The sequence below is a fragment of the Rhineura floridana genome, chromosome 4, assembly GCF_030035675.1.
Source record: "Rhineura floridana isolate rRhiFlo1 chromosome 4, rRhiFlo1.hap2, whole genome shotgun sequence".
NCBI lineage: Eukaryota > Metazoa > Chordata > Lepidosauria > Squamata > Rhineuridae > Rhineura > Rhineura floridana.
Genome location: NC_084483.1, coordinates 111,569,077 through 111,582,879, shown reverse-complemented (window position 1 = coordinate 111,582,879; position 13,803 = coordinate 111,569,077). Strand labels below are relative to the sequence as shown.

The 13,803-nt window shown below is 44.4% G+C and overlaps 1 protein-coding gene across 3 annotated transcripts in view; it reads right to left on the bottom strand.

Annotated features, from left to right (window-relative positions):
- UTRN (utrophin) overlaps positions 1 to 13,803 on the bottom strand; it is a 521,915-nt gene that overhangs the window by 159,116 nt on the left and 348,996 nt on the right. For all 3 annotated transcript variants that reach the window (XM_061624044.1, XM_061624041.1, XM_061624043.1), the window contains exon 53: positions 13,563 to 13,735. In XM_061624044.1, the coding sequence (XP_061480028.1) occupies positions 13,563 to 13,735 (173 nt within the window). The remainder of the gene's footprint in view (positions 1 to 13,562; positions 13,736 to 13,803) is intronic.

Here is a 13,803-nt window from a genome sequence, read left to right as displayed (position 1 = left end):
GTCTTCAGGCAGGCTTTTGGGGTGGGTTAGGTTTTTACTGTTATGGTTTTAAATTTTAATGTTTTAATGTATTGTTTTATCTTGTACGTCGCCCAGAGTGGCTGGACAACCAGCCAGATGGGCAACCAATAAATTAAATAAATAAATAAACAAACTTCTGTCCCTGGAAAACTGGTAGAAAGTATTATTAAAGCTAGATTAACTAAGCACATAGAAGAACAAGCTTTGCTGAAGCAGAGCCAGCATGGCTTCTGCAAGGGAGTCCTGTCTCAGTAACCTATTAGAATTCTTTGAGCGCGTCAACAAGCATATAGATAGAGGTGATCCAGTGGACATAGTGTACTTAGACTTTCAAAAAGCGTTTGACAAGCTACCTCACCAAAGACTTCTGAGGAAGCTTAGCAGTCATGGAATAAGAGGAGAGGTCCTCTTGTGGATAAGGAATTGGTTAAGAAGCAGAAAGCAGAGAGTAGGAATCAACGGACAGTTCTCCCAATGGAGGGCTGTAGAAAGTGGAGTCCCTCAAGGATCGGTATTGGGACCTGTACTTTTCAACTTGTTCATTAATGACCTAGAATTAGGAGTGAGCAGTGAAGTGGCCAAGTTTGCTGACGACACTAAATTGTTCAGGGTTGTTAAAACAAAAAAGGATTGCAAAGAGCTCCAAAAAGACCTCTCCAAACTGAGTGAATGGGCGGAAAAATGGCAAATGCAATTCAATATAAACAAGTGTAAAATTATGCATATTGGAGCAAAAAATCTTAATTTCACATATATGCTCATGGGGTCTCAACTGGCGGTGACCGACCAGGAGAGAGACCTCGGGGTTGTAGTGGACAGCACAATGAAAATCTCGACCCAGTGTGCGGTAGCTGTGAAAAAGGCAAATTCCATGCTAGCGATAATTAGGAAAGGTATTGAAAATAAAACAGCCGATGTCATAATACCGTTGTATAAATCTATGGTGCGGCCGCATTTGGAATACTGTGTACAGTTCTGGTCGCCTGATCTCAAAAAGGATAGTATAGAGTTGGAAAAGGTTCAGAAGAGGGCAATCAGAATGATCAAGGGGATGGAGCGACTCCCTTACGAGGAAAGGTTGCAGCATTTGGGGCTTTTTAGTTTAGAGAAAAGGCGGGTCAGAGGAGACATGACAGAAGTGTATAAAATTATGCATGGCATTGAGAAAGTGGATAGAGAAAAGTTCTTCTCCCTCTCTCATAATACTAGAACTCGTGGACATTCAAAGAAGCTGAATGTTGGAAGATTCAGGACAGACAAAAGGAAGTACTTCTTTACTCAGCGCATAGTTAAACTATGGAATTTGCTCCCACAAGATGCAGTAATGGCCACCAGCTTGGATGGCTTTAAAAGAAGATTAGACAAATTCATGGAGGACAGGGCTATCAATGGCTACTAGCCGTGATGGCTGTGCTGTGCCACCCTAGTCAGAGGCAGCATGCTTCTGAAAACCAGTTGCTGGAAGCCTCAGGAGGGGAGAGTGTTCTTGCACTCGGATCCTGCTTGCGGGCTTCCCTCAGGCGCCTGGTTGGCCACTGTGAGAACAGGATGCTGGACTAGATGGGCCACTGGCCTGATCCAGCAGGCTCTTCTTATGTTCTTATGATAGACACTAAAAAAACTATCTTGAGTGTCAGGAACTTCTCCTTGTACATAGCCAGTAGGTCAAAAGGCTGCCCCATCAAGGTGGAGTGTACTCAGTTCACTGGAGGATTCATCTGCCCCACACCTCTGAGAAAAAAATCTACACAAGGGATGTGTGGATAAGGGAGGGTCCCCCTTGCAACCCAAGGTACTGCTAATGTCAGAGTATCCCATCCCTGCGCCTCCGGATGCTGAAAATGCGAGAAGAACTTTGCGAGTTGGGAGTTCTGGTATGTTGCAAAAAGATCCACTTGTGGGACCCCGAAACATCTGATGATCTGGTGGAATACTTGGAGGTGAAATTGCCACTCCGCCTCCAGGACCAATGTCCTGCTCAGCCAGTCTGCTGTCACGTTTTGTATTCCAGCTACGTGTTCCGCCTTCAGTGACCAGAGGTGAGACTCTGCCCATTGGAACAGAAGGCGAGCTTCCTTCGCCAGGGCCCTCAACTTCGTTCCTCCTTGATAGTTGATGTATGCCTTTGTTGCCACATTGTTGGTCCACACCAGGACATGGGCCCCTATGACATGTGGAGCAAACTTCAGTAGCGCCGGTCTCACTGCTCAGAGCTCCAGCCACTTGATGCTCTTGCCTAGTTCCCTGGCCTTCCACACACCCTGTGCCACGTGTAACCCCAGGTGCACCCCCCAGCCATAAAAGCTGGCATCTGTCATGAATACCTTCCTTGCCAGCGTCTCCAGGCTCACTCCCCTGAGTAGCCTCTGAGGAGACTGCCACCACCTCAGTTCTTGGAGCAGAGACGAGCTGATTGGAACCTGCATCCTGCGGGATTGAGCAATTTGGTCCTGGGTGTGAGTGCTTGTAGCAAGGGTCGAGAATGAAAACGGGCCCAGCTCACTAGGTCCTGGCAGGATACCAGCATCCCCTGGAGTTTTGCCAGTTCCATCAGCTCCACTACCCTGGATGAGGTTACCTTTAATGTGAGGCTCCTGGATCTTGGCCATCCACTCCTGAGTGAGCCTCATGCAGTATTGGACTGGGTCTATTTGCACCCCCAGATGGGTAATGTTCTGCGTGGGCTCCAGGGTGCTCTTTTTGAAGTTCATCTCAAAGCCATGGCTGGTAAGGCAGAACAGAGTGGTCTGAACATCCCTCCTGCACTGGTACCTTGAAGGGGCCCGGACAAGAATATCATCCAGATACTGGTAAACCTGCACCCCCAGGGTCCTCAGATGAGCCATCAGTGCCACTAGGACCTTGGTGAAAACCCTGGGGGTGGAAGTCAGCCCAAATGGAAGAGCCCTGTATTGGTAATGCTTGTTGGCATAACAGAAATGAAGGAATTTTCTGTGCTCCTGTCGTATTGGAACATGGAGGTATGCCTCTGACAGGACTATGGAGGCCATCCAATTGGCTTGGTTGATGGCCTCCGAGATGGATTTCAAGGTTTCCATTTTGAAATTCTTGTAGGCCATTCTGCTGTGGAGCCATTTGAAGTCTAAAATAGCCCTTGTCTGTCCATTCTTTTTCGAGACAAGAAAGAAAACTGAGTAGACTCCCCTGTTCCTTTCCCGAGCTGGTACTGGTTCCACTGCACTGATGTCCAGTAGATGTTGTATGGCCATGAGGAAGGCCCTGCATTTGTCCAACATGGTCAACTTCGGAGTCCTGATGAATTTCTCTCTAGGGCACCTTCAAAATTCAAAGGGGTACCCTGAGGAAACTGTTGCCAGGACCCAGCGATTGGACGTTGTAGTGGTCCAGACTGTCTTGAGGTCAAGCAAGCGTCCCCCTATGGCTCCCTGGGGCTCCAACGACTTGGCGTCTGGATGACTGTCCCTTCTTTGCTCCCTTCCGGAACTTAAGATTGGGAGGGATGACGAGGTGGACAGGATCTTGACTGGTTGGTGCCCCTTGTGGAGGTCATGCCTTCTCTTTTGAGGAGTGGGCAACTGGGAAGTGCAGGGCCTGGGACTGGTTCCTGACCGAGCAGTCCCAGTCCACCTAACCTCTTTTGCCACGATTCCTCAGACCCAACTGAGAAACTTTTGGAAATGTTCCTGCCCTGGAATGGAGGGAGAGGGGAAAAGCGCTACTTACCCGCTCCCGCACTCTCAAGGCCTGCTCTGAGTGGTGGGAGAGAGACGGTGACTGCTCTTCCTCCATCTCACTAGTTTGCGCATGTTCACACTCTTCCAGGAGGCTGCTAGCCATCACGGGTGAACTTTACCAGACCCTCCAATCCTATGGTGGGGGTAGGAGAGGCCTGAAATGGCGTAGGGGCATAGTGCAGCTTTTCCCACCTTTCTGCTTTCCTGCCTTTGCCTTTCCTGCTACTCTTCATGGCAAAGCCAGAGCACGCATCCTCTCATTGCTGCCCTCCTACGCGTGATCGCACCTCCCTTAGATTTAAGGAGAGGCTGCAAATTGCCAAAGACCAGCTGCTGTCACCTCCTCCATACCTCTTCTTTTAGGCAAGAAGGTGCAAGCTGCATCGCCAGCTAACTCCCTCGTGGTAGGCTCCTGGGCCCTCTAATTGTTCTCACACTCCCTGTCCTTATCTAAAGAGTTTGGTGAGGGAAAGGGGAGGAGAAAAGTCTAAGAGAAAAGATAAGAGGATTCGCTAGAACAAAGAAGAGGAAAGAGAGGTGAGGAATCTAACAAAAGAAGACAGGCTGGCTCAGCCAGACCCTGACGATCCACCACAAAAGGCAGGGCTGGTCTGGGGGACAGGATGGCTCCTCCCCCTGGGTGAGGTAATTAGAAGACAGGGGCCTGCCTGTCACACCGAGGGGAGGCACCATCCCAAGAATCTGAATGCCCTCCAGGAACCACTGGGGAAGAGACAAGATTTTGTTCTGTGAACTTCTTTAAGTTACCCTATCTTAGACGCAATTCTCCCCACCAACCCATATTTCATAAACCTGCCATTATTCAATGCACACACGGAAGCAGAACTATCTGTACAGAATGAGGGAAAAAAACACAGAATCTATCCTTAGAGAGAAATTCTTGTCAATCTGCTTTCTTTACAACTCTTATTAAGGTTGACTCATAGAAGGGGTACCCCTTATTCTAGAGCAGCTGAACCAAAAAGAACACAATTAAGTAGCCTTATTCGGGTATTCTGTTGTGAAGGTTCTCAGAATGCACTTCTCAGTTAGCCATACTCCCTAGACCAGCCTTTCCCAACCAGTGTGCCTCCAGATGTTGTTGGACCAAACTCCCATCAGCCTCAGCCAGCATTGCCAATGGCTGAGGCTGTTGGGAGTTGTAGTCCAACAACATCTGGAGGCACACCGGTTGGGAAAGGCTGCCCTAGACACTGACATGTGTGTCTATGTCTAGGGTGCAGGCTGGCTGATGCATTCTAGCTAGCCCATTCATGCATTTGGTACCATATCCATATTGTCAGCTCTGCCCTGAGACAGCAGTGCCGGTGGGGATGGAAATGCCTGGGTCGTTAGCAGGGGAGGAAAGTCCTTAGCCGGCAGTCTGGTCGTAAATCTGCCAGGCAAACGAGGAGGGAACCTGATAAGGGCCAGGCCTGTCTGAAGCTTACTTTCCAAGTCCAAAGTCCAGAAGCGAGGTCAGTAGAGGTCCGGGATCAATGGCCAAGGGGTCAGTCCAAGAGTTGCTGCAGGGAAACTAGGTAAACACGAAGCCACGCCTGACGTTGCAGTCAGCAACAAGCTGAAGGCAAGGGGTGCCTTATAAGGAGCAGGTTTGACAGCAGGTGTGAGTCCTCAGTGTTTGGGCCTTAAGGAGACAGGCCTGCCTCTCTTCTGCCTGACCTTCTGCTGTCTACGTTCTGCAGGTGAGGGGGGAGTATCCTGTTCACTGTCTGTGTCTGGCTGCAGGGCCTCTGCTGTATCTGGGGTGCTCTGCAGCAGAGGGGGAGAAGGAGCTGGATTCTCAGGAGGCTCCTCCATGTCTCCTTCTGGGTCTGCTGCTGTTACTCCCGAGTCGTCCTCATCGGAGGAGTCCTCTGACGGGGCCATGACACATATGTGCACTTTTACATATGGGTCTCAGTGCTGCAGATCCATACTTAGCCATTCACATGGTTTACATAACTGTACATTTTAATAATAATATGCAATACTATTTATAGCCAAGCTAGTAAAATCTTTCAATAGCTTACCAAAAACAACAACAACCCCAAGCAGGTCGACTGGTAAAGTGAAATAAGCATGGAGAAAAATACTTCATAACAAATCAATTATAACACCAGGATGGACCTAGTGGAAGGTCATTTATGCAATGGAAATGGGAATTTCTCCACCCCTTCTTCCCCACTGCAACCCCTTACACCAAGTGGATTGGGGGACCCTCTTGAACAGTATGGGTATGGCATTGGTAAACAACAGGAAGAGTACCTTGCATGAACTGATGCAGTGTATCTCTTTTCCACACTGTTCTGGTTTATCAGAAATACCTGATCAGTTGAGCAAAATATATGAATCATTGGTGACATTGACATGGAAAGTAGCCACATCCCTACGTCTGTGACATATAGTAAAAACAGTTTTTAAAAACTTAATTCCCCTGCCAATAGACTTACAGAAGCAATGTTTTGCTTTATTTGAACATTCTTCAAAGGGACAAGCAAAAGCTAATCACATTTTTTCTTTGTTTGGAAAGTAACGCACCTGTTCTTTTGTTTTTGTTCTGACTGCAAGCCAAATGCCATACTGACAATTATATCCTCAGATTCAAATCCAGTACAATCTCTACAAGTTTTATTAGAGCACCCCTTTAGTCAGACACATTTAGCCACATGTGAAAGCTTTCTGTCCCTACCTAGTTTATGCTGCTTTATCAACAGGAATTCAAAAGCAAGAGTTGTTCTCACACCAAAAGGCTTCTGCTCAAAAGTTGTATCCAAATCAACCCTAAATTGCAGCTCAACTTGAATAGGCAAATGGCAGAGAGTCTGGAGATGAAAGAGATGCAGCTTGTTCCCTGAGCCTAAAAAGACCAGTTTTAGCTAACTGGCATAGCATATTTGTGAGATGAGAACTGCCAGATGAATGTCTCTTGCTGGGAAAGCATTGTTGATCCCTAGACATACATTTTTCAGCACTCTTCTGTGACCTGTCTAGCAGCACTTATCTGTAACTAGTTATGTCTAGTAAACCTACAGCACTTTTAGGGTTCAACAAAAAGGAAAAAAATTGCCAAGGATGAACTTCAATCCAGAGCAAAATGACAACACTCTTCTCGTGTACTATTTGAGTGCACTTTGGCTCTGTGCTGAACATTTAAGTGGAACACAAAGCCTTCTGCTAGTATGGCATGGAGGGTGAAATTATAATTTAGTGTTCCTTTCCATTCAAGACTGAAGAAGCTGTACATGACCAGAAATTGTGTTTTGTCAAACAAGGAATAATAACCTGATTTCTCACCACAGAGAGACAAAAATCAGAACAGGAACTGTTATCTCAATCTAACCCTTGTGATTTGTCCTGGGTCTATGCCACATTTCAGGGGCAACTCAAATTTTGAAAATATGTGGGTGGGGAAGACATATCACTTTAATTAAAGAAACAGCCTTTGAGAGGCATAGGCAGGGAGGCTCCTATTCAGAAAAAAGGAAAGGAAGAACCACCAACATTCAAATATCTTCAGAACAAAAGGAGGAAAAACAAAACTACTGCAAAACAAACAAAAACAAGCAAGATAGGATATGTGATATGTATAAAATATAAAAACCTACAGATAAAACGAAAACCTTAAAATATTCATATTATACATTTTATAGCAACAAAAAGGACACCACTGATATATTAGTGTTATCTATTAATTTGGCAAATTGGGTTGAAATGCAGGTACTGTTTTTTTATGTGTAATATGACCACTGGGTTCATTTAGGCCTGGGATGGAGAACTTGTGGACTACAACTCTCATTGTACCTGACCATTAACCATACTGACTTGGTCTGATGGGAGATTGAATCTAACAGCACTAAATCACAGAGGAAAACCATATATGGCTCAAATATTTTGTTATATATCCATGATCCATTTCATTTACCCCAACGGGGATATTAGTGGTAGTTGGATTAAGACTGCTTTCACACATGGGGCTAATAGCGCTAGTTTAACGGATTAAGAAGGTAGCGCTTCTGTCCCGATTTCTAAAATCCCTTTCACACTGCAGTACCTCTTGCAATAAGGAACAGTACTTTTTCAGCCGATATAGCAGCATTTCACGGAACTGTCTTTCCCACAGCTTGTTTTCGTCCCTCACCCATGCACACCGTTCCCCACTGTATAGGAGGTCTAAGATCTTGTCCCGTCACCATGCAAGCCCTCTTCCTTTAGGATCTGACTTTTTAAATTATTTTAGTTGTATCAAGACGGGGGCGTGTGTGAAATGCTGCTGCTATCTGCGCCGATGCTGGAATTCCGGCACAACATTCATCAGGCAAAAAAAAAAAAAACCTGCGCGACTAAAGGGCGGAAATGCACTGCATGCTGGGATGCTTGTCACGTGAGCAGCAGCAGCTAGCGAAAAACTCCTGCAATCTTCCGGGTTCCCAGCCTTGCTAATGGATTATTTCTGGTATCATTTATTGTGGAAATTAGCGCTATACTTCCACTACATTCCACCAGAATTGTGGAGCTACCCGGTATGTCGTGTGAAAGCTCAAATATAATGCCCAAATTACCAGGTAAGAAATCATCAGGATAAAGGAATAAAGTGCAGTGTGAAAGCACCCTAAGATGAAATATACGTATCTGAGACAAGAGTGATAATTATGCTGTTTTTATTTTTATTGTATAAAATGTGTTACATGATTCTTAAGGTATTTGTATTATATGTGATTTCCCCCCCATTTTTAGTACATAAGATATTCCATTTTGTTGGCTGTTTTTTTCTGAATATTTTCTTAGCCATTAAACTCCTCCGTGGCACAGAGTGGTAAGCAGCGGTAACACAGCCGAAGCTCTGCTCACAGCTGGAGTTCGATTCCAGCGGAAGGAGGAAGTCAAATCTCCGGTAAAAGGGGTTGAGGTCCACTCAGCCTTCCACCCATCCATGGTCGGTAAAATGAGTACCTGGCATACGCTAGGGGGTAAAGAAAGGCCAGAGAAGGAACTGGCAAACCCACCCCATATATACGGTCTGCCTAGTGAACGTCGCAAGACGTCACCCTAAGAGTCGGAAACGACTCGCACTATAAGTGCGGGGACACCTTTACCTTTAAAATCCTTGGGCAAACTCGGGTTATTTTATTTATCTATATAATTCATTTCTAGGCTACTTTTTCTGGCAAAGCACAAGGTACCTTACATAAAACAGACATAAAATACAACATCATATTTCAATAGGCATAGCCATTTAAAACAGCAATCCAAACGTATTCATAGGCCAGCAACACACTATTACAATTAATAAAAGCAACTTTAAGGCAGTTTCAGAGCAGCAGCATTATAAACTCTTTATGAAAAAGCAACCCAAAATAAGTGGGGTTTAAAGGCCTACTTAAAAGCCTGTACTAATCAGCCCATGCACAAATCACATCCTCTCACAGCTTAACCATGTACTTGGAATGAACTACTTTATTTGAATGAAGTTCTTTGAAGCAGTTCAAAAAATCTCTGGCAACAATTGTTACCATAATTGTTGGGTGACAGCAAGGTGAAGTAACTTCTTGTTGGAATACAGCTTTGAACAATTTCTTGTTTATCTTCTCTCTTCCTCCCCATCCTGAGCCAGCCGGGCTGCTGCTCAGAGTTTCATCTCAGATTTTGGCCTTACAGTGCCGTTAGAAGATGCTGTGTTGCTGTTTGATTGCTGTCTCTCCTATGTTGAACATGCTCCCTTAAACATGAATGGGTGGCAGGATTGGACACTATCCTCTCTCTAAATTCAGAACAGAGGTTCTTTTGAGTGGTGGGTGTCCTTTTTGTGTGTGTGCATGTACTAGATGGACTGTTTAATTGGAGGGGGCAGGGTAGCTTGTGAGCTTGAGTTATTCCCCATTCCCTGTCCACCTACCATACCCTTGGTGGCTGTAGCCCAATGTCCCATTTGCCTTTCCCTTCATCAAGTGCCTTTGCCCATGAGGCAAAATTTTTTTGTATCTAAGCATGGTGGTGGTGAGGGGTTATGTCATGACTAGTAAGTATTCACTCACCTGTTATCCAACCTGGCCTCCTCTTCTGGAAGCTTTTTTTTTTTTGGCCAGCTTTTGTTTCCCTGCTAAGGCTGCAATCCTGACCCCATTTACCTGGCAGTAAATCCTATTAAATTCTATAGGACTTACTTCTGGTTAGGATTGCACTGAAAGGTGGCGACTTGTCCAAACAAAAACCATCCTCTTCTTAAAGCTTATGTGTCCAAGAGGATTGTTGGAAGGTATTGGGAGTGGGGGAGGTGGCAGGAAGTAAGTCTCTACTTTTCCACAGTTACACCTGCCCTCCCCTTCTGCAATGTGTGTGCCCACAAGGCTTTCTTGGATTATATGTTGGGAGGGCGGTCATAACTAGCATGTTTGCTCACCTACTGACTCACTTGCCTTACTCTTACTTGCTTGCTCACTTTTGGAAAGTTGAGAGGAAGAGATGGATAATCATTTCAATCCATCTTTTGCTTGCTAAGGCTGCAATTCTAACCCCACTTGCCTGACAGTACGTTCCACTGAGTTCAATAGGACTTCCTTCTGGGTAGACATGATTAGGATTGCACTGTAAGCTAGTGGTTTGCCCAATTAACTAACTGTGGTGTTCTTTAAAAAACTAAGCTGCAAAATTTTGCCAAGGATTAACTTTTATGAGCTAATATATCCATTTGGATGAATGTGAACTGAATGAATTCACTATATAAGAGGACAAACTTGAACCAGAACTCACTTGGCCTAACTTCCAGAGTTGTTGTGAAGCTAAAATAAGATAGTAGCAGTGTACACACAAAATCTCTCATGTGATTTTCTAAGGTGCCTCTGTTGTTCACAATTTCAAAAATTTCCTTACTTCAAACGGTTTTTCAGCTCTTACCCTTAAGAATTGTAGTAACGGAAAAGACCAGAAAACTACTTAGTCTAATCTAGTACCATAAAACTGGAACTGTCTCAACCAGTTCCTGTTTCAACTCACACTTTACAGACCACACACTGCTTGAAGCAAGCAGTTACATTACAGGAGGCAGTTATGGCCAAATCTAAACAAATTCTGAAATATAATGTCAAAATTACCAAGATTTTGATTATTACTACTAAGTGAAGGATTATTTGTGTATTATATTTTATTATTGTGCAGCTCCACAATAATACCGCTATTTTTCTCCGTCACACACAGCTGATAAATGCCATCTGAACATCATGATCCATGTGTATACACAAATTAAATCAATCATAAAACTGTATTAGACATGATTGTTACTCGCTATTCATAACAACAACCAATACTCATCCTCAGACTCTCACACTAGAATGAATGGCTGGATAAAACAAATGACTTGAGGGCAGTTTGGGCCATTAATTTCCCCAAATGATCATTAATCCCCAAGAAATGTCAAGCTGCTCAACTGTTACTGCTGGAACTTTGCAGCTGTTGATTAAAGTATTAACATAAATGTCTTCCCATCTCATTTCTGATTATTTTGTGAGGGATGCTTATAGAAGTCAAAACATTAAAGGCATTTGTTGTAACAACTAACTGCACAAGTGTTAACAGATACTGACCTTACAAGGTTCTCAAAAATGTAAAACTGGATTCTGTAAATTCTGATGGGCAGTACCCTAATAATTTTGGCTTTAGATAAATAATGCATTGAATTGTCATGTAGCTTGATGATATGGTGGTCCAGGGTATGAATTAGATATCATGAGTTAGAGGAATCTTGAACCAGGGACATCTATTGCTATAGCAACAATTGAGCTCAATTACCTAATAAAGTAAAAGATGACTGATTATCAGTGCTCTGTTCAGGATATTTCTCTACCACAGGAGCATATGACCAAAATATAAGTTCTACTGATGGATATTAGTTTTTGTTTCCCCAGGTCCATTTCACTCTTTGCATCATTGCTGCTCAAGTACTTGCCCACCCTGACCCTCTGCGTCCTAGTGTGCCCCATGTTTCTGCCTCTTGTGAATGTATTTAATATTATTAATTATATTTTGTTGCTTTTTACACTAGAATAGACATAACAAGGGAAACCAAAATAATCCCACCCACCCCACTAAACAGATGACCACAAAAAAGAGGTCACAAACATTACTAATTACTCTCTGGATAAAGGGTCAAAGGCCTGGATAAATAAAAATATTATTGTCTGGTGCCTAAAGACATATAGACAATGATGAGGCCAAGCGCACTTCCCTGGGAAGAACATTCCATAAACAAGAAGCCACCACTGAAAAGGCTCGTTCTCATGTTGCCATGCACTGCACTACCTTTGAAGGGGGCATAAGGAGAAGGGCCTCAAATGATGAATGCAGTGTCCAAGTTGGTTCCTGTGGGGAAGGTGGTCCTTGAGGTATTGGGGTCCTGCACGGTAGAAGGCATTATAGGTCAAAACCCACACTTTGAACTGAGCCCAGAAATTAATTGGTAGCCAGTATAGTCATGCCAAAATTGGTGTAATGTGCTCAGACCATCTTGTCCCGGTCAGCCATCTGTACCAGCTACAGTTTCTATACAGCTCCACATATAACCTAAATGCAGTAATCAAACCTAAATGTTACTATGTGGACTACAGAAGTTAGGCTGTTCCTGTACAGAGAGGGGCATCAGCCAAAGTTGACAGAAGGTTCTACATGACACTGGGCAAAGAAAGCCCAAGAGCCTCCCTCAACCCCACCATGCATAAGGAGATATCATTCAAACAGACCAAAGGTGTTATTGTGAGACTTGTTCATGAAAAAAGAACTTCTATTTCCAGTGCAACACAGCCTTGGAAACCATTTCAGCCCCTTCATATGTATACCTCCTTGACCAGGATTGGGATGACCATGGGCCACAGTGGGCATAGTTCCCTCGGTCCTGCCCCAACTTGCCAGATGACAAGGCATGGTGGGCAGCAGAGCTCAGACGCATGTCCCCCACCTCATGCCCTCAACATAGTGACTCTACATCTGGGGCATGGGGAAGGGTATAAAAATTCAGCTGTTTGGTTCAGCCACCTGGCATGTCTTTCAACATCAGGCTGCCTGCACAGATGAGCCTAGTAGTGAAAAGTGCACCAGGAGGCTGTAGCAAATGAACAACCATGCTGTAATCCACCACTCCCACACCTTGCCAGTAAGGTTTCACCCAGCCTAGTTCTTACACAGATACCAACAGTACCTGCTGAGTCCCCTGGCCCCTGACATTTGCCCAAGGGATTTTTTAGTTTAGAGAAGAGACAGGTAAGCAGTGACATGATACAGATGCATGGTGTGGAGAAAGTGGATAGGGATACGTTTTTCTCCCTCTCTCATAATACTAGAATATGGGGACATTCAAGGAAGCTGAATGTTGGATGATTCAGCACTGACAAAAGAAAGTACTAGGGAATTTGTTCCCACAAGAGGGACTGATGGTCACCAATTTGGATGGCTTTAAAGAGCATTAGACAATTTCATGGAACACATTGGCTATCAATGGCTACTAGCAATGATGGTTGTATTCTATTTCCACTGTTGGAGGCAATATGCCTCTGAATATCACTTGCTGGGAAATTCAGGAGGAAAAAGTGTTATTGTGCTTAGGCTCTGCTTGTGGGCTTCCAATGGGCATCTGGTTGGTGGCTGTGAAAACAGAATGTTGGACTAGATGGGCCCTTGGCCTGATTCAGCAGGACTGTTCTTAGGGCCATGCCTGTGCATGACATGACATTAAGCATGACACTGCTGCATTTTATGCTATGTTCCTATGTGCGCACACCAAAAACGTAGTGTCTGAAGCAGCCTTCATTCATATGTAACTCGTGTATCATATTTCACCTGATACTGGCAGACTTTGCTTTCAGGTCATTCCAGCGCTGATTCATGTCATCAATGCGGTGCTGCAGCAGTGTAGCCTCATCAGAGTTTCCCAAGGCTTTTACCATCTTCTGTCTGTTTCCATCAATGCTCTTGAAGATGTCATTGTGGGCATCAATTTCAGCCTGGATGTCCTAGTAAAAGAAAATCAAACAAAATAAATAAATAAATGCCCAGTCATGTTAATCCTGTAGTCAGAGTG